This window comes from Perissodus microlepis, chromosome 4 (assembly GCF_051167445.1).
Source record: "Perissodus microlepis isolate ML-2025 ecotype Zambia chromosome 4, ASM5116744v1, whole genome shotgun sequence".
Lineage (NCBI taxonomy): Eukaryota > Metazoa > Chordata > Actinopteri > Cichliformes > Cichlidae > Perissodus > Perissodus microlepis.
In genome coordinates this window covers 16,220,593-16,242,947 of record NC_140464.1, presented here as the reverse complement: position 1 = coordinate 16,242,947, position 22,355 = coordinate 16,220,593, and the positions used below count along the sequence as shown (strand labels likewise).

General features: G+C 40.5%; 3 protein-coding genes across 3 annotated transcripts in view; 2 read left to right on the top strand and 1 right to left on the bottom strand.

Moving 5' to 3' along the window:
• The first annotated feature begins 228 nt into the window (after positions 1-228).
• On the top strand, positions 229-6,230 carry gid4 (GID complex subunit 4 homolog). The gene is made up of 6 exons (XM_084926105.1): positions 229-608; positions 1,037-1,096; positions 1,886-1,993; positions 2,621-2,722; positions 2,819-2,949; positions 5,080-6,230. The coding sequence occupies exons 1-6, from the start codon at positions 387-389 to the stop codon at positions 5,141-5,143; spliced, it is 687 nt and encodes a 228-aa protein (XP_084782231.1). The 5' UTR covers positions 229-386; the 3' UTR covers positions 5,144-6,230.
• A 1,581-nt stretch (positions 6,231-7,811) lies between these two features.
• noxo1a (NADPH oxidase organizer 1a) lies at positions 7,812-10,702 on the top strand. The gene is made up of 8 exons (XM_084926104.1): positions 7,812-7,911; positions 8,013-8,093; positions 8,194-8,266; positions 8,370-8,553; positions 8,768-8,958; positions 9,031-9,147; positions 9,275-9,392; positions 9,917-10,702. The coding sequence occupies exons 1-8, from the start codon at positions 7,846-7,848 to the stop codon at positions 10,668-10,670; spliced, it is 1,584 nt and encodes a 527-aa protein (XP_084782230.1). The 5' UTR covers positions 7,812-7,845; the 3' UTR covers positions 10,671-10,702.
• Positions 10,703-11,813: 1,111 nt separating this feature from the next.
• The window catches only part of tbl3 (transducin beta like 3), a 15,261-nt gene continuing 4,719 nt past the window's right edge, over positions 11,814-22,355 (bottom strand). Inside the window, exons 12-23 of the mRNA XM_084926101.1 lie at positions 21,059-21,117; positions 20,821-20,927; positions 20,564-20,696; positions 18,193-18,432; positions 17,971-18,041; positions 16,431-16,587; positions 15,792-15,850; positions 14,716-14,819; positions 13,829-13,900; positions 13,555-13,713; positions 12,995-13,088; positions 11,814-12,592 (exon numbers count right to left, since the gene is read on the bottom strand). Of these exons, the coding sequence (XP_084782227.1) occupies positions 12,220-12,592; positions 12,995-13,088; positions 13,555-13,713; positions 13,829-13,900; positions 14,716-14,819; positions 15,792-15,850; positions 16,431-16,587; positions 17,971-18,041; positions 18,193-18,432; positions 20,564-20,696; positions 20,821-20,927; positions 21,059-21,117 (1,628 nt within the window). The 3' untranslated portion in view covers positions 11,814-12,219. The remainder of the gene's footprint in view (positions 12,593-12,994; positions 13,089-13,554; positions 13,714-13,828; positions 13,901-14,715; positions 14,820-15,791; positions 15,851-16,430; positions 16,588-17,970; positions 18,042-18,192; positions 18,433-20,563; positions 20,697-20,820; positions 20,928-21,058; positions 21,118-22,355) is intronic.

The following is a 22,355-nucleotide window of genomic DNA, read 5'->3' as shown; positions in this document are numbered from 1 at the left end:
TTCTATGTGTGATTTCAGCACTTCAGGCCCATATTTTTTTTAAATATACTAAATCATGCAAACGTGAGTTGGTCGCTGTCTGTGTTAAAGTGTATAAATAAAGCTACTGTTAAAAGAAAAAAATCTTGAACTGCGTGAGATTTGAATACAATACCCAGAACAACTTTCGGCGCCTTTTCCAATAAGAATCCAGCTGAAGCAGTCGCGCGCCAGTTCCCAGCCAATCAAATTCAGGGAAGAGGCGTTTGGCAGAAGCGAGTTCTCGGACTAGGTTTTCATTTGAGCGAAGTTTTGGAGCTCTGAGAATTTACGTAGCTGACAGGCCCTCCTGTGTCAGCACCCACTTTTTTCTCTCTGCAACTGCGGTGTTCCCGGGGACAAAGCTCATGACGGTTGCTGACGGTGGCACCTTATCGCTCGTCATGCCTGTTCGAGCAGAGTACCGCGGCACCCGATCGGCCTGCCCATCCTCGGCCTCTCTCGTCCCCCCTGCCCCGATCAACACCCACCAGCCGGGGGTGGCCACCTCGCTTCTGTACAGCGGCGCACAGTTTCGTGGATACCAGAAAAGTAAAGGCAACTCGTACGACGTTGAGGTGGTCTTGCAGGTAATTTTGTGGTCCTGTATAGTTATATACAAAGTCTGCATATGAGTAGACTCTGTGCATCCATAGTTGCTAACTTGCTATCTTTCCAGATGTTAGCTGCATTAGCTCGTTTTTTGTTTTTTTGTTGCTTTTCGTACATGTTGAGCAAATTTTGAGCTAGCTTAGATGACCTTATGTCTTCTTTTGGAGTTTGAATTTGGGACAACTTGGCTTTAAAAACCGATGTTTCACAGACAAGTTGGCGTTTAACCCCCCTTCAAAGCTACTTAAATTGCAGTATTAATATAGCAGCTGGTGTTGACACAGCTAATATGATATTTCCCATCTCGGTGAGCTTTCCCACCAACTTACAGTTTTCTTGTTACCATGAAGGATTTTGTGCTTGTCATGTGGAACCATCAGTAAAATATGTGTTCTGTCTTTCTCAGCATGTGACTGTAGAGGACTCGTATTTGTGTGGCTACCTGAAAATCAATGGCCTGACTGAGGTAAGTCTCCCAGCTACATCATGAGTAGTAAGACTGACCTTTATTCTTTTGAAGTCGATCCACTGACTGGTTTCCACTCGCTTTAAGCAGTCTGCAATGTGACAGAGTACATTAGACCAGTGTTTCACAACGTTTCCACTTCAAAAGCAAAAAATCTTAAAAAGTGTAATCAATCAACTTATGAGTAAAAGAAGAGCCAAGTTTAACTTTAGTTAAATAATGGCCAGCTTGGTTGCATCAGCCAACTCTTTTTGTTTTTGTTTTTTTAAACTTTCCCTAGAACAATCCCATTCATTCAACTTAAGCAAAGTAGATTTGGCTAGATGTGAGGCCTTTAGGGCTAACCACACATGCTTAAGCTCAAGTGTCAGCTGTATACCCATTACATTATGTAACATATGGAAGCAAAAAGGTCAGGGGGATCCCTGAAAGATGAGAAGTCAGGTTGTGAGTGAAGGAGTTGTATTAAAGCTCACCTGGTATCCATGAGAAAATTAAAGCAAGGGAGCATTCCTCTTATTGCCGCTTTATTATTTTTTATATGTTATACAGTACCATATTTTAAGAAATTGTGAAAGCAGACAGATGAAAAGGAATAATACACTACATCTATTCTGCTGATCCTGAAGCTTAAGCCCTGCCTATCAACATGTAAATTACAGGAAATCTGGACATTTGAATAGGCTATTTGCACAGTGCAGGATAAATGCAGTTTTAAAACGAGTACCAAATCACGTTGCGAACAGTCCCATTTTATCTTTCCCTCCTGATTCATTCTGTGTCTGGCAGGAGTATCCGACTCTAACAACGTTCTTCGCTGGAGAAATGATCAGCCGGAAAAGGCCATTTTTAACTAGAAAGTGGGATGCGGATGAGGATGTGGATAAAAAACACTGGGTAAGTCCTGCTGATTTTTAATTTACTTATTTTAACTGATGCAGGAAGTGCTGTTAATAATTTTGCAATGATCAAAGAAGTAGTAGTTGATCAATAAAGTGCATGTGAACGAACAACGTGCTTTTAGTTTTCTTCATCATTGATTTTTAAGTTTTTGGACATGTGTCAGTTTTCTTTAGCTTGGAAAGCTGGATACCATGACACAGCTTTTTCTCGAAAGGGCACAGTTAAAGTCGTCACAGCTCCTTATCTAACCAGTTTGAGGGCAGTTTGTGTCCTTATGTCTTTCAGGAAAGCCTTTCCTAATGTTGTGTGTGGAGGTCATTGCTTCGCCATTCCTGATTTTTCAGCTAACACCTATACTACTTTATCCCCTACTTTATCTTCTGCCATGTAGAAGATAAAGTAGGGGAATCAAACAAAGCCTATTTCACAACATTTTTGTTTTTGTTTTTTTGACCTGATATTAAGGAGTATGAGTAGCACAGGTGTTACTAATGATGCAGTGCTTTAATTAATGTGATTGCTGACACCTGTTTACCAACTCTTTTATAGCCAAATGGTTACTGTCAGAAGATCTGTTGCAGATGTTGGTATTTATTTCCTGCTCTTCTGTTTTGTCACCAGAGCAAGTTTAAGGCTTTTTGCAAATATGCCAGGAACTTCAACTCTGATGACTTTGACTATGATGCACTGGAAAACAGTGACTATATCTTCATGAGGTGGAAGGTTGGCACTCTGTCATTCATTTTAGCTGTGAAATTAATTTGTGCGTGTTCTCAGCTTGGGGTCAGACTTTAACCTCCGCTCTTGTTGTGCACTCAGGAGCAGTTTCTAGTTCCAGACCACACGATCAAAGATATCAGTGGTGCCTCCTTTGCAGGTTTCTACTACATCTGCTTCCAGAAGTCCACAGCCACTATTGAGGGTTACTATTATCATCGGAGCTCAGAGTGGTAATTACTAATCATTAAAACAGTTTTCACACATGCACCTCAGCCGCGTGACTTTGCATCCATGTGTTTGTTGGAATGTTGTGTAAAATTTTGCAAATCGTAAACTTTTATTTACAGTAGTACAAATAAAACAGATCAAATGTACCATTTTAAGAAAAATATTAACTCATTTGTAATTTGACGCCAGAAACGCGTCTAAAAAGTTGAGAAAGGGCTGTGTTTACCAATGTGTAGCCTCCTATTTTCTTAATCTTCTGTAAACTACCTGGAACAGACAAGTTCAGCTGCTGGACTTTCGTCTTCATAGAATTGTAGCTGCCCGAGTTGGCTTTGTTGTACGTTTTGTTTCACTATATGCCAAATGTTTTTTGTTGGTGAAAGGTCTGGACTGCAGGCAGGCAGTTCAGCACCTGGACTCTTCAACTATGAAGCCATGCTGCTATAATTGATGCAGTATATGGTTTAGCATTGTCTTGCTGAAATATTGAAGGCCTCCTGTGGGGAGAAAAGACTTATGGATGAGAGGATATGTTCTAAAACCCGCATATACCTTTTAGCACTGATCGTGCTTGTTCCAGATGTACAAGCTGCCAATTATAGGCACTAATGCACTCGTATACCAGAGAGATGCTGGCTTGTTAGAGTATTGCCAACAAGCCAGGTGGTCAATCTCCTTTTTTGTCAGAAGGACCAGCTTTCTTATTTTCCAAAAGGTATTTCAGTTTCCTTGACCTTCAACACAATCTGAATTAGAGAAGCAGAAACAAATGGATTGATGATTTGTAGTCGTGTGTGCTGATTTCTTCAGATTCTCAGTCTTTGTTATGATACTGTAAATCAGATATTCAGTCTTCACAATTCTGTGTTATGAAACGTTTTTCTGAATGCGGTTTCCTGTCGATTGCTAAGCTCCAACCATCCTTGCTTCTGGGAAACTTTGCCTCTCTTAGATGCACTTTTCAGACATGTTGTTACATCAACTTCAAAATGAGTTAATGTATTTAAGTGTTACACTTGTGCAGTTCAAACACTTTGTTCTGAAATTTACAAATCACTGTTAGTTTTGTTTGTTTTTATTCATTTGTACAAGTTTTTTGGTATTGGGATTGTAAAGGGGAAGAGTAGCAGTGGTAATAAATGCTCTGCTACTGAAAGTAAGCCAGGACTATATGGTGGCTATAATAGCAGAAAAATATAAATTGGGAGGTGGTGCAAAGTGGGAATAAATTGGAACAGTATCAGGGTTATTATGTATCACTAGAGGGAGTCATCCCAATTTGAATAGGTGTACTCACACAACATTGATATAATTCCTGAAGGTAATAATATTTCCTCATGTTTACTTAAGTTTTAAATTGCTTTCAACAGTCCTTTGTATTCTTTTCTATAACTTGTTATGGCCTCATATTGCTGTCATTTCACTCATGTTACTGCCTGAAAGCATTGTAAAACCTACACAAGTTGTAATGTTTCTAATCTCTCTGTGTGAAGCACATTTACTGTACTTAGAATTAAATGTGCTATATAAATTGCCATTTGTACTATTAACTCAGTCAGCCGAAGGACTGATGGGCTTATTCCATCCCAAGGCATCAGTCACCCACAATTGACAAAAATGACTCCTCCTCCTACAGGTTTAGAAAGAATTTAGTCAAACATGCAGACAATGATCACTGTATGATTCTTTACCCAAACCATGCTTGATGTTTAGGGCATAGCTGCCATTTTACAGGCGAAATTCTTAAATGCTGATACATTGTGGTATAATGTGCACAATGTTTGGCTTAATTATTGCAGCAGATGAGATCCTATCAGGAATGTTTCCAGAAGTGTCTCTCTCTTTGCCAGTTATTTACTTTTTCAAAGTAAAACTGAATCTGCCCCATTTGCAAAAACTTTGTTTTCTGAGTCTTAAAGTACCCAAGTAGTGCCAGTTACTTTAGCTGGATCCTGAGAGTATAAAGGAAGCATGTTGGTGAGACCTTGTTTAATGTCAGGAAGGGCTACTCAGACGATGCCTGGATGAGATTCTTCCAACTTTATCTGGAGTGAAAACAGCTCAAGTTTGCAGTTTTTCACATGAACACATGTCTGATGATTGGTTTTGTTTTTCCAACTTATTTTCTGCAGGTACCAGTCTTTAAGCCTGAACCATATTCGAGAGCACAGTATGCCTATTTACGAATTTCGGTGACGTGGCTGCGCAGGGATGCGGAGTGACATAAAAGAAGGTTCATGCTGCCCTGTGCTTAAACGGGATGGAGAATCCTTTAATGCCAAGAATGGAGGTGACCCATTTTCCTCACTGGCAAGGAAAAACACAGCTGGTCAGACACTCTTCTGCTGGACTGATAGAAAGAAGGCACAGATGAAGAACCATAAGGAAGATCTGTGAGACGTGGAATTTTCTCACAGTTGCTGCGGCAGATTGAAATTTGTTTTCTGGTTTTGTTTTGTTTTGTTTTGTTTTGTTTTTCCTGCACTTGTAAAAAAATTTCCTCAGTAGTTCAAAACAGATTTCCTCCATTTGTTTCTGTTAAGACAAAGTGTTGCTTTTAAGAGTTGGGGGAAAAAAGAGTAAAGCTTAATATATTTATCTTATTTGAAAGATACAAAATCTTTGAGGACCTGTGATGATTAACGAGTTAGATGCGCCACAAGCAGAGATGCATGAAAGCTTTTATGCAGGTTCTATATGATCAGGGATGGTATGCTGCTGTAATGTTCAGGCAATATGTATTTTAGTAATCCTGATATGGATGAGCTGGAAATGAGTGAAAACCTTGTTTGTAAAAAGCTGCAGCTTTTTGAAAAATCATCTCAACTTTGTAAAGTGTTTATCTATGCAAGCCAAAGATTAATAATGGGTCGAATTTCTTACACCACTTAATTTTTGCTGCCTTACAATTTTAACTGTAAAGCTCCTTCTGTTGTTTTTAAGATGGGTGACTAGTTTAATGTTGCTTTATTTGAAATCATGAACATTTAATAATATGAGAGAAACTGTGTGTTATCTGGCTAAGCTAAAGCTCAGACCTCGGGTATAAGTTGATGTGCGAATGCTATTCACACTACAGTCTTTTAACTCAAGCGAGGAGATCGCAGATATTACTATCCTAATGACTCTTGTTACATGATTAACAAAAAACTGTAAAATGTGCAATGTAGAAGAAATGTTTATTTTGGAGTCTGTAATTAAGTCATGACAGAGAAGTCCTGCTTTATGAAAGATGGTGTATTCTAACTCTGCTGTGAGGAGAAATAAATAACTTTGATACATATTTGTATGGTTGGCTGCTCTTTAAAGAGTGTTTTATAATAACAGAGCGATTACTTGGTACAGTCTGGATCACATGTAACAGCAGCTAGCAGATGACAGTAGCTGACCACACAAACCAAACTGCTTTTCTCTTGTGACCATCTCAGCTGATATCAATACTGTTGTTTAGCTGTTTGGGCAATAGTCCCGCTTTGTAGTCCCTCTAACATGCTGGAAGTGCTGAAAAGTCAAAGTTAGCCATTGTTTGAGTCTGTCACCTCTGTTTCAGCCTGCACTGAATGAGGAAGTAGTCACTAATGCTAACTCTGTATCACAGTGACCATGAGAAAGCTATTTATCAAGACTTGCTCAAATAAAAGAGTTATGCATTGTTAAACATTTCACTGGTTTGATCTTCCTTTAGTGTTAAATGCTAAGAGAAAATAAAACATATCTATGTTGAGCTGCTTCAGCTTTTATTTTATTTTTTTAAACAACATTTAACTGAATGAAATGGGCAGAGACTAAATGAATATTTTTGCTTTGGGGGTTATCCACAGGCTGCTGATGGCAATCAAAGAACATAAAAGTCTAGAAAGAAAAAAATTGTCACCAGGTTGGCCTACGTGCTACAGATCAAAATTCCTCAGAAGACAGGAAGAAATATTTACGGCCCACAGAAGAATTTTTTCCCCCACTAACTTCCTCATCTGGGTTTAACAATGGTGGTTTCTTTCTTAAGAAATTAGTTATGAGTAGTTGTCTGCAGCAATACTTTATGGTCTGTCTGGTTTTAGACCAACAGCAGGAAATCCAATAATTACTCACGCAAAAAAAAAAAAAACTTTCATAGGCGTGCATAATAAATCCATATTTATATATCAGAATCAAAGCTGTATGGATTTAAAAGAAGTGGTGCTCTATATTGTCAGGTATTTTTGTAAATTAATAAAATAAACTAGCAACGCTACCATTACAAACACTAGTTGTTCTTTTCATTACACCATATGTGTCACTTGTGCTACTTCATTATCTTCATGATCATGCAAATTGATCCTCTAATATATAAAAAATATTTTTGATCATTTCTGTGTTTAATTTATTCTACTTTTTTTCTTCTTGTAAAAAAAAGTGCTACACAGAACGAAACATCACACAACATATTATCAAACAAAATTAACATTAAGCTTTACATTTGGATTAGACAAAGTCTCCAGGAAATGAATGTAAGTCATTGTCATGGAAATACAACTGTGTGTGTGTGTGCGCGCGTGTGTGTGCGCGTGTGTGTGTAACAAAGAAAGAAAGAGAGAGAAAATCAGGAGTAAATTCTGTTCTTTTCAAAAATGAACACTAAAAAAACAAAAACTGCAGTTTTATATAAATATCAATATAAATTCAACTTTTTTGTGAAAATATATTTTGTGTGATATGCACCAAAGCTAATTTGCAAGAATTTCCAGCATGTACACAACTGCAGATTTTCCCCCTATTGTTGCCTACGTAAACCAGAGCCACACCTGCTCCGGTGGAGGAAGCATAAATTCACCTGTAGAGCCTCACTGCTTCAGTCACATACCTGGAAAAGGCTGAGCTAGTTTCACTGCAGCTCCCAAGCACCCATCTGTGCTGTCATTATGGAGGCTAAGCAGTATCCCATAAGCATCCATCTAGTTGGAGTACTGCAGAAGGAAAAGACCAAAGTAAGCAGCAAAGGATTTTTCACTTTCCTGGTTCTATGTGTGGGTTTTTTATTAAATAAAATGTGTGCCTCACCTGAGAAAAGCTGCCTTTTCTTTTCCAGTTTTACAAGACTTCTGTGCTTTGGTCCGACGAGAGCAGTGTTGTGATTTACAGACGTTTTCGAGAATTCATGAAAATGCATGTGAGTATAAAACACCTTCTTTCTTTTGTTTTTTCCAAGTTGCACATATCCAGGTAACTTTTGTTTTTGTTTGTTTTGTTACTCAAATTATTTCTCACAGAAACAACTGAAGAAAGCATTCCCACCTGCAAACAAGCTGAGAAAATCTGACAGAATTGTCCCCAGATTTCGAGGTATGTTCGGGTCATGTAGACCACACTTGCTGCTTTACAAGAATCGCGTGGTTCACTTACAGACCGATGGGATTGTAACTAAAATCGTTCTCTGGGATTTCAGAGGGGAGGGTGAAGCAAAAAAGTCAAGGGAAAGCCCCAACCAAGTCACTGGTGCGCCTGAAATATTTGCAGAAATATTGCAATGCAGTCCTGTCCTGTGACCAGCGAGTGTCTCAGTCTGCAGAGCTCATCCAGTTCTTGAACCCTAAAGAGCAGGACCTGCAGCCGGACTTTGCCAAAAACGGGTATGGCTAAACATTTATTGCACAATAAATGTTTTATAATAGCTTTTAGTTAAAGTTACCCACACAGATCTAATTTAGGGACTGTAACATTTGCAAAATCTTGTATCTGCAGGTTCAATCTTCTGAGTGCACGAGTACATAAATAAATATGTATAATGCAAGATGAATGCATGACTCTGACATTGTGCATGTCTGTGTTGCTCTTCCTCCTTAGCATCATCATCATGCCCCCGGAGGATGAACTCAGAAGCGAAGGACTTCACGCAAACGGCGGTGAAGTGACCCAGCCGTTTATCACAGAAGCATACACGTGTGTCGCCCCGTATGACACCAAAGACTTCAAGAACAAACCTTTGAAAGTGGTCAAGGGTGACAAACTCGATGTGGTCATCAAAGACAAAGGAGGTGAGCCGACAGCTTTCAGTTAACACAGATAACTCAATGTGAGCAGTAAAATGCATGTTTCTGGTGATTCAGGATGGTGGCTGGTGGAGACTGAAGACAGGCGGATGGCCTGGTTTCCTGCACCCTATCTGGAGAGGACAAATGATGATAATGAAGATCATGAGGAGATGGATGAAATTCCTGAAAAAGGTACACATAGTTACAGTTTTTCTTGTACCCTTTCTCACGACATTGCACTCTCATTATGTATTTCCTTATTCAGTGAATATCATTCATATTGCAAAGCATTATGTCTAATCCTTCATTCTCTCTCCAGGAGCACTCTACACTGCAGTCAAGAGCTACAAGGCCACCAAAACTGACGAGGTGACCGTAACCATAGGTGCTGTGGTGGAAGTCCTGCAGAAATCTGAAAATGGCTGGTGGCTCGTCAGGTATTCTAGTCTGGGCTGAAACTTTTATTTCAAGTTATTTTGTTACAGATTCTTGCAAGCCATGAGAGTTGCAGCCACCCAGATCTTTCTCTGTGACTGCCAAAAAGCCAGAAACACAGGTTGGGTCGCATGAACATTAGTAGGCAACGATGAACAGCTGATAAAAGAAAAGACAGGCTCAGTGAGTGTCACTGCCCTGTCAACCAATCAGCAGAGGCAACTCAAATGAGATGAATAATCTATTTTAAGCACAGACAGTTAATGACCGATTATGTTTTCATAGTAATTTCCTTTGAAAAAGAAATTTAAATCTCTTCCTAATTTAAAAAAGAATAAATAGCAGAATTTTGTACCATAGCACAGCCTGATTTAACTGGATTTCTATCATAACATCGGTTGTCATGGCTTAAAGTTGCACAAAAGGCCTGACACTTGTTATGTAGCCATGTATGTGGAAATAAAAGAACGATGCATGATTTCCAACTTTAAATTACTTTGATTTCTTCATTCTTATCATCTAACAGATCCAGTGGAAAATTGGGTTACATTCCCACCATGATACTGCAGCCCCACCGCTACCCTCATATTCATAACGCTTCCCATCACCTGGATCAGCGCCGCCACACTTCCCTTCTCGTTCCATCCTCGAATCTGGAACAGCACTCTCAACTGAGCCTCTCCCAAGGAAGCCTGCTGCAACATCCCCCCGTAAGGTCTTCGTCACCTCTCCTGATCCTGCCGGAGAGTAGGCAGAGGTCTGTGTCTCTTGAGGTTTTGTCTGAACAACCTCATGCACAGCCTGCTGCAAACAGTACCAGTGCTGCTACCAATATCTCCACTTTACCCACCTCTCCCTCTCACCCTCCTCTGCCCGTGATCACGGTGAAGATGGATGGAGAGGACGAACAACGCGTCCTCTCCGGGAGTCAGACGGAGGATAGTGAGGATAGCTTTATGAGCGACAGCACCGACTTCAGCTTCAGTGACGACTCCAGCTTTAACTCGTCCCTGAACCTGAGCCCCACTGCCAATGATGAATGGCTGCGTCTCAGCCGCACGCCTCCACCGGGGACGAGCAACACCCTCAGCCCAACGAGCGGCTCAGGGGGGAGGCTGATCTCGAGTGTCTCTGATCCCACGCTCTACAAATCACCCAAAATACCCAAGGTGCCACCCAGACCGGGCGCCCAGGAGATCCTCTCCCGGTGTACTTCTGTCACCCGCAAGAATGCAGCAAAAGGTGCTCTGTCACCCACACAAGCTGAGATCATCAGCTGATAAAGTTCCTGTTTGAAAAATAAAGCTTTATTTTTGTCACTGTTGGAGTTATAAAAGTACAGAAGAACAACTGTTCTTTTGTTTTAGATGATTAGATGAATATGTGATAGCTCCTGTATCATCACCACTTTGACCAATCGATCATTTAACATGCCTCGTTTTATTTTCCATACTGGAAGCCTTGTGTTGTGCCTTATATGCATATAGTCTGTGTAGATTCCACAAACGATGGCTCATCTGCTCATTTTGACTGCAGGAAAAGTAAATGTTTGTCTGCATACCAGTGTGTGGAAGTTGTTTAAATTCCTGTTGAAAAACCTTCGCAGCCTATCCCGCCGCCTGCGCGTGTGGATAGTCAACACAGAACACACACTTCATTATCTGATCTGGGTGCACTCGTGTTACTGAGAAGCTGAGAGCAAATAAAAGCATTTTGGGGAACTCAACATGTTTGTTTTGGCATGTTTCACATCTAAACCTTGTTTCAAACACATGAAGTTAGAAGGAAAATGTTGCAGTTCGGTTTTGAATGTCATAAAATCAGAGGCTTAGAGGACAATCTCGCCCTTGCTTGGGTTTCCTCCAAGAGCGCCGGCTTCACCTGTCATTTAAAAGCATGATAGGTTTACTTCTTGATTCCAAGAGTCAACTAGGGTTAAAACTCTAGTTGAGCTGGTTTATTCAAGACTGACATTTCCCATAATGGAACTAATAATACACCTTTAGACATCCTGCTTTTGATTTCATACCTTCAGCTTGTTTTACACTTTCAGGGGCCTGTGCTGCAAAAACCTGGATGAACCAGGAAGATGAAGCTCTATCTAAACTAAAGGACATTTTTCAGCTGTTTTCCATGCCGAGCATGAATCCTCAAGAACTGCAGTCCTTATCTAAAGCCTGCCAGGAAACCACAACTCGTGCTGGCGCTCACTCACATAGCAGATGGACTGGTTCTTGTGCATTTTAGGCACTTTATAAAACATGCCTCATTCACCTATTGACACACATCTGTATGAATGTGTGTCAATGGGTGAATTGACACACTTTTTTCTACGCCTGTGCATCAAGTGAATGCCATGGGTTCAAATTTAATTTACTCCCTTTGTAGCTATTTTATTTTAATAAAAATGTGACTCCTTTTAAATCAAACATTGTTTATTTTATTAACATTTGCAGTCACAACCTCTTTAAAAACAAAACAAAATACTCCATGGTTATATGAGGAAACTGCTGTCTGGGTTACATAAAAGTGTGTTCATTTAGTTGAGCTGGTAGATCAGGACATTGCACTACTGCAGAACAACACAATGGCATGTGGTGAGTGTGAAGATGGTCCAGGTTTCCTCCTCCTGCGCGTCCCCTTTTCCTCTTTTTTTGTCTGAAGAAGTCAGGGTCATTAAAATCTGCATGGAGGAGCTGATGCTTTGGCACATGACTCAAAGTCTGTAGAGAAGCCGTCCTAACAAATGTTATCAATTTCACATCTGAACTTTCTCCAGCTGCCAATAATCTGAGATAAGAAAACCTATTGTTTCCAAACTGATTCCTGTCAGCTGGCAAAAGTCTGGCACTGTTGAGCCAAAGAAACAGGGAGACCTTTTGTCTTTTTAACTGTCGTTTCCTCCTCCTGGTCTTCCTCTTCAGAGCTCTCCTCGCTCTCAGAGTGGTGCTTGCCGTTAGTTTTGTGGCTTGCTCCGTTTTCTACTCGCCCGTTGTCAGTGGAGGCTTTGTTGGTGGCACTGACATCCTCGAGCTCCTCTTCATCTTCAACACAGGAATCTGGATCTTCGTCTTGTTCACCGTCGCTGTCGTTGCCTTCATCTCGTCTCTCGTCGCTGCTGCTCTTTTTCTCCTTGTCGATCACAAAGAAAGGCTGAGCCTGTGCCAGAGGTGTCGTATCCATGTCTTCATCTTGGCCCATACTGGAGAAGATATAATAGCATAAATTAGGCTGACAAACTAAAAATATTTTCATTTAATAACCTCACATAGCATGTTTCCAGCTATGGTTTAAGGCTGCTCCTGCACTACATTTGGAGAGCCAAACGGTCAAATATGCCGTTAAAAGTTGACACCTCATTTAGACAACTGTTCATGTCAGCGGTTCTTCATTCTAATCAGATTGGAAAACAAAACAAAACAAACACAAACTTAAATCTGATTTTGTGGTGAAATTTTCCTTTAATATAACAATTTGCTTTGAAACCACAAACAAGCAGCACGAGAGTCAATATTAGAAAGGTGCCAGTGTTGTTTCGTAAACACCGGGATTCAGTCAACATTCAGCGCGGTGATTTGTCAAAGCGTTCAGAGCGGAGTCTCACCTGGACGGCGCTCCGGCCACTCTCATTTTCTGCCACATGTAGTTCAAGAACATGGAGGCCTGCAGCAGACGCCCAATCCTCTGCATGTGTCTCTCTGTGGGGAAAATGACCATAAATAAATAAAAAAGAAAGTAAAAAGTCTATTAATTTACAACAGTTATTTTTTCCATGTAGGAAAATTGATTGTACTCATGTATATCATGTTTAATAAACATGGCATAAAGACCAAAACATCCTTTTTTCTATTGTCTATCCAGTTTCTCTAGTTAACCACATACTACAATCAAACCCCTGCAGTCTGAACTCTTTACATAACATTGCACACACCTAATTTTCACAGAACGCTACAAGGAAAGGGTCACACTTGCAGTTTTCATTCCTTTAATTCTAGTGTTGTATTCCGTATATGAGACACTTATTTGTACGTTTCTGAGTGTTTCTAAAGTTTAGATCAATCTGTGGCCACTTTGAGTAAATAATCAGAGTAAAAGCTTTTTCTTCTTTTTTGTCTGATGCAGTTTTGGTCTCTGTTCGTCAAAGCACTCGTCCCCCCTGCTAACCTGTGTATGGAATGAGGCCCTCAAGGTGTGATCGGGCTCCCTGGTACTGCAGCAGCTCTTCGGGGGGCAGGTGTGTGAGGAGCACCTGTAGGACAGCCTGGGCATTCAGGCAGTTCCTGGCGTTGGTGTTCCACACCACACAATAGCGCAGAAGTGACTCTGAGTGGATCCAAGAAAACAGAAGAAAGAAAGAAGGAAACTTCTGTATTACTGTCTGAAATGACAGGTATTGGTATTGTGTAAAAACGCAGTCATTCTCTTTTTAACAGGCTACCTTTTTGATCCTGTCGTAGCTTCAGCAGCGTCTTTTCCAACAGCTCGGAGCTATTCTCTCCTTCACGGATCGCTGGAAGCAACATGGGACAACTAGTCAGAGTCAGCAGACAGTCTGTTCATATAGGGTCTGACACATGGACTCAGCAAACTCTCCCCAGAGTCCATCCATTCAGCTGTGTCGATAGCTCAATGTTTGTCTCACTTACGGCTGTTCTTGGCAATGGCACAGTTTTCTCTGGTGCCATCTGAATGTCATGATTTCTCAAAAAAACAAACTTGCAGCCAGTGACATGAAGACACCTCCAAAGCAAACTGTGAAACACCAACTATGAACCATTTTATTTTTGTCCAACGATCCTGGTGTGTTCAAATTATACTATAAACAGTGGAAGGATTAAACTACCAAACAAACTAAAAAACTCCCTCTGTGGAAGCCAATCAAACATGATGTGAAAAATGACCATTGCTGTTACAAAACAAGACATTTTCTTCCATTTCGATGAAATTGCTTTGTACCAACACAAATAAGTAGTGCAGCAAGTCCAAAATACTGAGACGTTACAGCTTCAGATTAACAATATGTCACCGCAGTTTTAACTACATGTCACTGAACAAAAGAGAATGAGCGCAGAAACAAGGCGTGTGTTATTATATGTTCACAGACCCACTGTTTGCCAGAGCTGCATGCGTCAGTGCTCGAGTGACTCAACGTTTAAAACAAAGCAGCCGTACAGAAGAAAAATAACAACATTTCAGGTAACCACAGGTGAAAAGCTAAAGGACAGGCGTAGATGAGCATCTAATTTGGACTTTACATGCACACAGCTAATCAAAGTTAGACACTAAAGACCAAAGTGTGATAGATCCGTGTGACAGAGTCGGTACCTTTGATAACAGTGAGCACGGTGTGAGGCTGGTCCAGTGAGATGGCAAGACCCAAGGCCTTCAGATATTTCTTCCCGTGGAGCAGATTGGACAGCTCTTGCTGCCTTCAGACACAACAAACATACAGGTGTGGGTTCATAGGCAGAGACACAAACACACGCGCACACACCTGTACATACTGCAGGGAATTTGTATCATGATCACTTATGTTTATTTCCCATTAATTCAATAAATGTGCTGATATTTATTCCAGCAAAATTCAACTTCAATTCTTTTTGCTAATGATTGTAGAAAAAAAAAAGAGAAATGCATTGTCAGTGACCCCCTGACCAGCCTGTAGGCCTCTTTTCCCCCCATCATAACAGAAAAAGTTATTATAGCTCATTGCACAGACTATCCATTTGCCGTGGACTCACTAATGGTGGAAACATAGGAACTTTCCTGTCATTTATTTATTTTTCTGTCAATTACTTTGGAGTAATATGAATGGAAATGAGGGTGGGCAGTCTGTATCAATAGGGAACATGTAAAACTTAATAAAGATAGAAAATATAGTTAAAAATGATTGTTTCAGATAGTTGATGAACTGAGGGCCGGAATTTGTGGGAATCATGCAAAGCTACTTTAGCAAGAATAAAAACATGGAGCTGAAATGTACTCTTTCATGTACTCTTTAAAAGTGCAAATTAACATTTAATACAGAAATAAATTCTTTATTATTTCACATACTGCAAACCTGAAACCCTAAAGTTTTTTGTGCTTATCAGAACAGCAAAGCACGCACTCCCACACTCATACTTTACTGACAGCTTTGACCTGCGAACCTCCACAGCCAAGAAAATCACAAAAACCATCTGAGGGACTTGCTGACAGGCAGGATGTCAAAACAGATGGAAAAACAGAAGCAGATCATGTCTGAGTGATGTTGAGTGATCCTTTCCACATGCCTAAAAGCAAAACAAAGAGTGTGTCCACCCCTGCAGACGGAGTGGAGAGGAGGATGGATGGTGCAGGTGTGCCTGTTCTACGATAGTAAATCCCTCTTCTTGCTGTCAGAGATGTCGTGTGCAACTTACTTGAGTATCTGATCTTCCTGTTTCGCCTGCTCCTCTGCCAGCTCTATTTCAGTCACATCCTAGATGTGCACAACAGAGAAAACTGTAGATCTACTGAACACACATTTTTTTAAAACACAGAAAGGGGAAAATAAATTTAAAAAAAGCAAACATTACCACCTAGATAAGATGTGCACTGAATCCCTCTTAAGGGATACTTCAGAAGGTAAACTCCCTACTGTCACAACAACACAGCTACCTGACTGATCACTTGGTGCAAATGGTGATAAAAAAAACAACCAAGGAGTGAAGTTAAGTGCCTGCTGAACATGTAAAGTATTTATTAACTGTTAAAAAAAAAAAAAAAAAAAACAATTCTTCAAGTTAAAATTTCCTCTCTTTGTCCATTTCAATCTTTATTTAACTTTGTGGATTACACCATGAAATCCATTGTATAATTGTGACGCAGTTTTTAGGTTAAAAACATTGAAGTCATAGAGAAAATAGCAACACTAATGGCAAAACAAGTGAAACTCTTCGTTTTGGTGGTCAGTATTTGTTTAGAAGACTGACTGCTAAGTGTTTAAGGCCAAAGTTATTCCGTTACCTTCCCTTCTTATTCCCTATCCAGCTGGAGGCTAGCAGCCGAATGCTACTTACCGACCACACGGTGATGTTAGAGTCTGCTGAGCCAGTAACCATCTTGTCATCCTTGCGACTGGCGTGGAGACCCCACACTTTGTCCTGGTGGGCATCCAGTGTCTTCACACACTCATTGGTCTTGATGGTCCACAGCTTCACTAAACCATCGGAGCCACTGTGGAAAACAATTATTAATTACTGTGTGGAAACCAGACATAGCATGAAAAACTGACATAGCTACCATTATGTCATTTGTTGGGTTTCCACAGTCATGCTTTGAGGCCTTGAAATGAGCATATCCGCTGTTGCCACAGTCAGACCACGGATCAGGATACGTCTGACTGTGAAACCACTGTCTAATGATTTGTTGATTACAAGTCATTCACCAATGTATTTATAATATGTGATCCTCCTTTATGAAACATAGTATGACCAAGATTTAAGAGACAAGCTAGATTTTTTTTTAATAATCAATATGACCCAAAACATGTGAGCGAACCCACCAGACCTGATGTTACTGATTTACAGTCCAGTTCTCGTGTAATTTGGCATACGTTGTCATTTTCTCCCCGTTTCCCTTCCTTAAAAACAGCTTCTTGACACTCTACCCTTCCACTGACCATTTCTGATGAGACTTCAGTGAACAGTAGTTGGATCAACTGAAAGGCCAGTGCATCTCACAGATCCTGTGTCCCATATTTGCTGAATTTTTCCCTCCCCTCATCGACCTGACTTTCAGATACTGCAAACCTGCTGTAGATAGATTCTTCTGTCCTCCACTTGTTTCCTCACTTTTTTAAGGACTCACTGCAAATCACAGCAAGTTTTTAGCTCATAGCACTTTGGAAATAAACTTGTTCGTGCAAAAGCACTTTTTTTTTTTTTTTTAAACACGTGGTACTATATTGGTTCTCTATTATCTATTAGATATAATTATGAGTTAGGTGTCGTTTTATGCTTGAATTATTCATTAGGTCAGTGTCAAGTGACTTTACAAATAAGAAAAAAAAATTTTTCCTGAAAATGGTCAGCTACAAGGATTGAACTGAAAAAATTAGCCAATATCCAGAAAAATCCTTTGAATGACGTTCAGAACGCCTGGAGAACTGTTGCTTATGACCACATCTAAAAATTACAAGAAAGTCCAGCTCTTTGGAGGAAAAAGAAATAAAGAAATGAGGGCTGGTTAAAGACTTTTTCACTGTACTCTATTCTGATTTCTTGTATTCTTGCAAACAACAGGGAACAATAAAGATGGAAACAAAGACACAATTAATGGTTCTCCTAATTTTCTCAATCTCTGCCATCTATAAACACCAAACCTCTGAAAGATATTTCTCATTGAGACACAGACAAGCCTCTTGACCTTTCACCTTTGGTTTTAAATTACAGGGTTTGTTTCATTGTCTTACTATAAATGAGGAAGCTTGGCAAACTACGACAGATTTATATCTGAAATAAGATGAGAAACAAAGCCATGATTTTTAAAGTCTGGATTGGTCATTCACATCGATCCGCAGCGTGGGCGTGCATTTGGTTTCGCGTTTGGTGCATTTACCTGGTGAGCAGCTGAGTGCCTCGGCTCACAAAGATGACCTTAAGAACCGATGCATCGTGGCCCTCAAATGTCTTTACAAAAAGAAAGAACAAGTAAGAACAAGCGGGAAAAAATGAAGCAATATAGCTACAAATTAGACCTCACTAATGTCTGAACATGATTACTTTTATGCAACACCATGAGACTGCTGTGATTCTCACACATGCACAGTAAATGTCCCACCTTGAGGCAGCTGAAGTCTTGCAGGCTCCACAGCTTGGCTGTGCCGTCTGCAGAGGTGGTGGCCAGCACTTGGTCCACAGGAGAGAAGCAAACGGCCCAGACGCCACGACGGTGGCCCCGAAACACCCCCAGCAGGCTCACCGTTCCCTCCTCCGTCAAGGACCACAGCTTGGCTGTGCGATCCTGGGAACCTGAAGCCAGCAGCTTGTCATTGGGTGATACGGCAACACTGTTTACATCCTGGAGACATGACGTGGAAGGCAAAGGAGAAAAGGACCAGACGTTTTAACAAAACTGATGAGCTTCCTATAAATGAAGGTTTGAATGAGTACATTTATTTTTTTTAATAAGTCTGAAGTAATAACTGAATTGGGATCAACTAATGTGATAAAGTTTCCAAAGAAATTCATGATCTTCACTCCTGTTGCCACACCGCCTGCAGTTCCACCTTACTCTTGAGTAACCAATATCCTACTTCGGTTTAACCTGGTATAAAGAAATACGCATAGCACACTATTAACTAGCTTTTAATTGCTCTATTATGCTGCCAAGTAAGATGAGGGCAGGTGTAGCAGGAAAGATTACTTTCCAGCATCATACTGGAAATCAGATCCACGCCCGAATTTTTCTGCATTTCCTTATCAGAAGAGGCCAACTTGTTTAAAGCTGTTTACATAACTGGTGGCTGACTCACCACTCCGTGTGTCTTATTATACACAACATCTGTGGAGTTCTTTAAAAAAAGAAGCATCATAATCTAAATTCTTTTTTTAAAAATTATATTTAAATAACGGTTACTGACTCGCAGTCATATGGCTCCTCTAACCTTCCTGAGTCAGGTGTTTTGCAGAATTAGGGCTGCCACAAACGATTATTTTGATAGTCGACTAGTCACCGATTATTTTTGCGATTAGTCGACTAATCACATCATGCATCCATTGGACATAAAACATACAGCTTATTGCACCAGCATGCATCTGCTCTTATATAACTATCATTAGCTTACAGCTTTAAGTGTTTAAGGTTTGTACTAACTAAAAATAAAGACAAGATGATAGTTTATTAAATTTTAATGAAATTTGCAGATTGTTTCGGTGAAGTTTAATAAACTCCTTGCTATCTAAAATATAACAGGACACCGGAGTATATTCTCGAACATCTCACACTTCTGATAATCAGTTGTCTACTTGATGTTTATTCAGCTGTGTAAAAACTATAACTTTAATCTCAGCCAAACCGATTTACCCAGGAACAAATAAAATACTAAAAAAAGCCAAACAATAACATATTTAAGTTATCTAAGTGACTTATATATGTTTAACCTGAGTAGCGAAAGACGGTGGTGAGTTTGAAAACGATTTGCCGGGAGTCCGGTGTTCTCACGGGCTCCAGTGAGCCTTGTCCCCGGCTAGCTATCGAGCTAATGGGTAACAGACGTCTCCGAAAACGTCGGCGCGCTTTTGAAAGTATGTGGTGTCTTGATAAACTGAGCAAATATTTGAGGTTTACACGGTTACATTCTCGCTTGAAAATATGTTAAACGTTTATTTTGTGACCCAGAAAGAATAATAAGAGTAATATTAAAACTAACTAGCTGCCGCCATTGTTGGAAACTGAGCTGGGCCGCGCTATGAATTCTGGGACACAGCTACTTCTTCTTCTTCTTCTTCGGGGTTTAACGGCAGCTGGCATCCTTGTACATGCAGTGCTGCCATCTTCTGTTTCAGTCCGTTATTACACTCTTAAATTCTACTTATTCCCGCGTCTTTTGTGATCTTACAAAGCTTCAAACGACGCGTCGACTATTAAATCAGTCGTCGACGACTTTGACTAGTCGACTAATCGTGGCAGCCCTATGCAGAATATGAAGATGCCACTGTGAAGCCTTTAAACAAAAAGAATTCAAGGGATGAGTGGGTAAGTGGGTAAATAAGACATATTTACCCATTAGTCTAATACAGAGAGATGGCCAGTCTTTACTCATGTTTTCTTGGCTTACTGCAACTATAATATGAATGGTTGTTATAAGTCACAGTAATTGACCAAGTCAAAATGTTGAGTGACTAAAGTTAAATTGTACTTCTCAGGGAACCAGATAAATGAAATTTTATTTTGGGCAGTCAGCAAACCCTTCAAGCATTTTTTTTATAAATCAGATTTGACTGGTGATTCTTTACACGTGGTTTTTATATCCTAGAGACCACTGATTATGACTCTCTCCTTAACTTATTTAGACCTAAGCTTTAAAATAGCATCCCAGTTCCCAAGATGGCAACTACACGGTGACCGTGAACCTGTCCTGCAACTTTAATGTGCTGGACAAAATGGACAAGATCTTCTTGGACTGTGACCAGAACGTTCTGCCTTGTACCTTATCATGTGCTTTCTCTGTGGCGCGGGCAGTTAGCTGATGGATGCCTCCTTCTGCAGAGCAGTCTGCAGGTAGATCCCACACCTTCACGGTACAGTCCTGACTACCAGTCGCAACGAATGATGCCTTCATCCTAGGCACAAGCACAAAGACAAGGGCAGATGCACATACAGTCATTTCCCCCTTCATTTTGTATCTGTGTTGTCACGTGTGTAAAGAAAACCAGCTTATTAGACGACTTGCAGGCGGAGTGTTACCTGGAGCAGGCGATGGAGCCCACAGCGTTGGTGTGGCTGGAGCCCTGGGCCACACATCGCACTTGACCACTGTCACTGTCCATATGCCACACACGCACTGACCTGTCCTACAGATGCAATATACAAATGTTACTGCTGACCTAATAAAGGGGGGATAGCAGCTTTTGGTCATATATACTTGTCAACACTTATATGTACAAAATGGCAAATAATTCTTCGTTCTTTCTTTTAACCGTACCTTTGCACAACTTGCAAAGAGAGATCCTTTTTTGAACACATCTAGTGTGAGGACCGTATCTGAAAAAGATAAGCAGATAAAAAAAATAAGCAGAGATAAAAATCTACCAACCTGCTCAGCAAGTCCCAAAGCTGAGACAACCACACTGTGTCACCTCTGAATTCTTGCGCAAAAACTTGGCAGGAACTTCATTTCTGTTCTTCCAACCTTACTTTAAAAACAGCTGTCCTTAGACTTTTACTTTCTTTTTATTGTTAGATTTTGTGCTATACTACATTACGTACATTGTAAGTCTGTTGCAGTTACATCCCCTACAAATAACTATGATGACTTTTTAAAAATAAAATCCTTTCATCTTGTTGGCATATGGCAGAGATGTTAAACATAAGGCCTGGGGGCCAGAATCAGCCAGAGAAAGACTCCAATCCGGCCCACTGGACATTTTTGGAAAATGTGAAATCTTGGTCTTTAAACTGTATTTTGATACATGTTACAGCTTGTCCTGCTGATAAAGACCTCATCACTGCCATTTGTATAATTACTACATCAGCATCTCTTTATCATGCAGAAAAACTGAGTCCTACAGTTGAAATTGCAATTATTTATCCTATAATAAGATATCTCAGGAATTAAATGTTTAGTTACAGGGCGACCGTGGCTCAGGGGGTTGGGAAGCGCATCTGTAACCGGAAGGTTGCCAGTTCGATCCCCAGGCTGTCTGTCCTGGTTGTTGTGTCCTTGGGCAAGACACTTTACCCTACTGCCTACTGGTGTTGGCCAGAGGGGCCGATGGCGCGATATGGCAGCCTCGCTTCTGTCAGTCTGCCCCAGGGCTACAACCGTAGCTGCCTCCACCAGTGTGTGAATGCGAGAGTGAATTAATAGTGGCATTGTAAAGCGCTTTGGGTGCCTTGAAAAGCGCTATATAAATCCAATCCATTATTATTATTATTAGTTAAACTTAATTTACATTGAGAGAAAGAGCCGTTTCACTACTCAGGCCCACTCATAGTGGGCTATATGTGACCCATCATGTAAAATGAGTTTGACATCCCTGCTTTAGTGCTTCTCTAATTCCGTGTGAGGTGGTTGCTGGAGCCTATCACAGGCTGCATCCTCAGCAGGTCATCAGCCAATCAAAGGCTCAACACAGAGACCGACAGCTCCACACTCACAATCAAACCTACAGCCAATTTAGAAACCCCATTTAAACTGACATGCATGTCTCTGGACCGTAGTTTGCTGTACATGAACACACATACTGTAGATGTTTCCACATGTAAGCATACACACACTG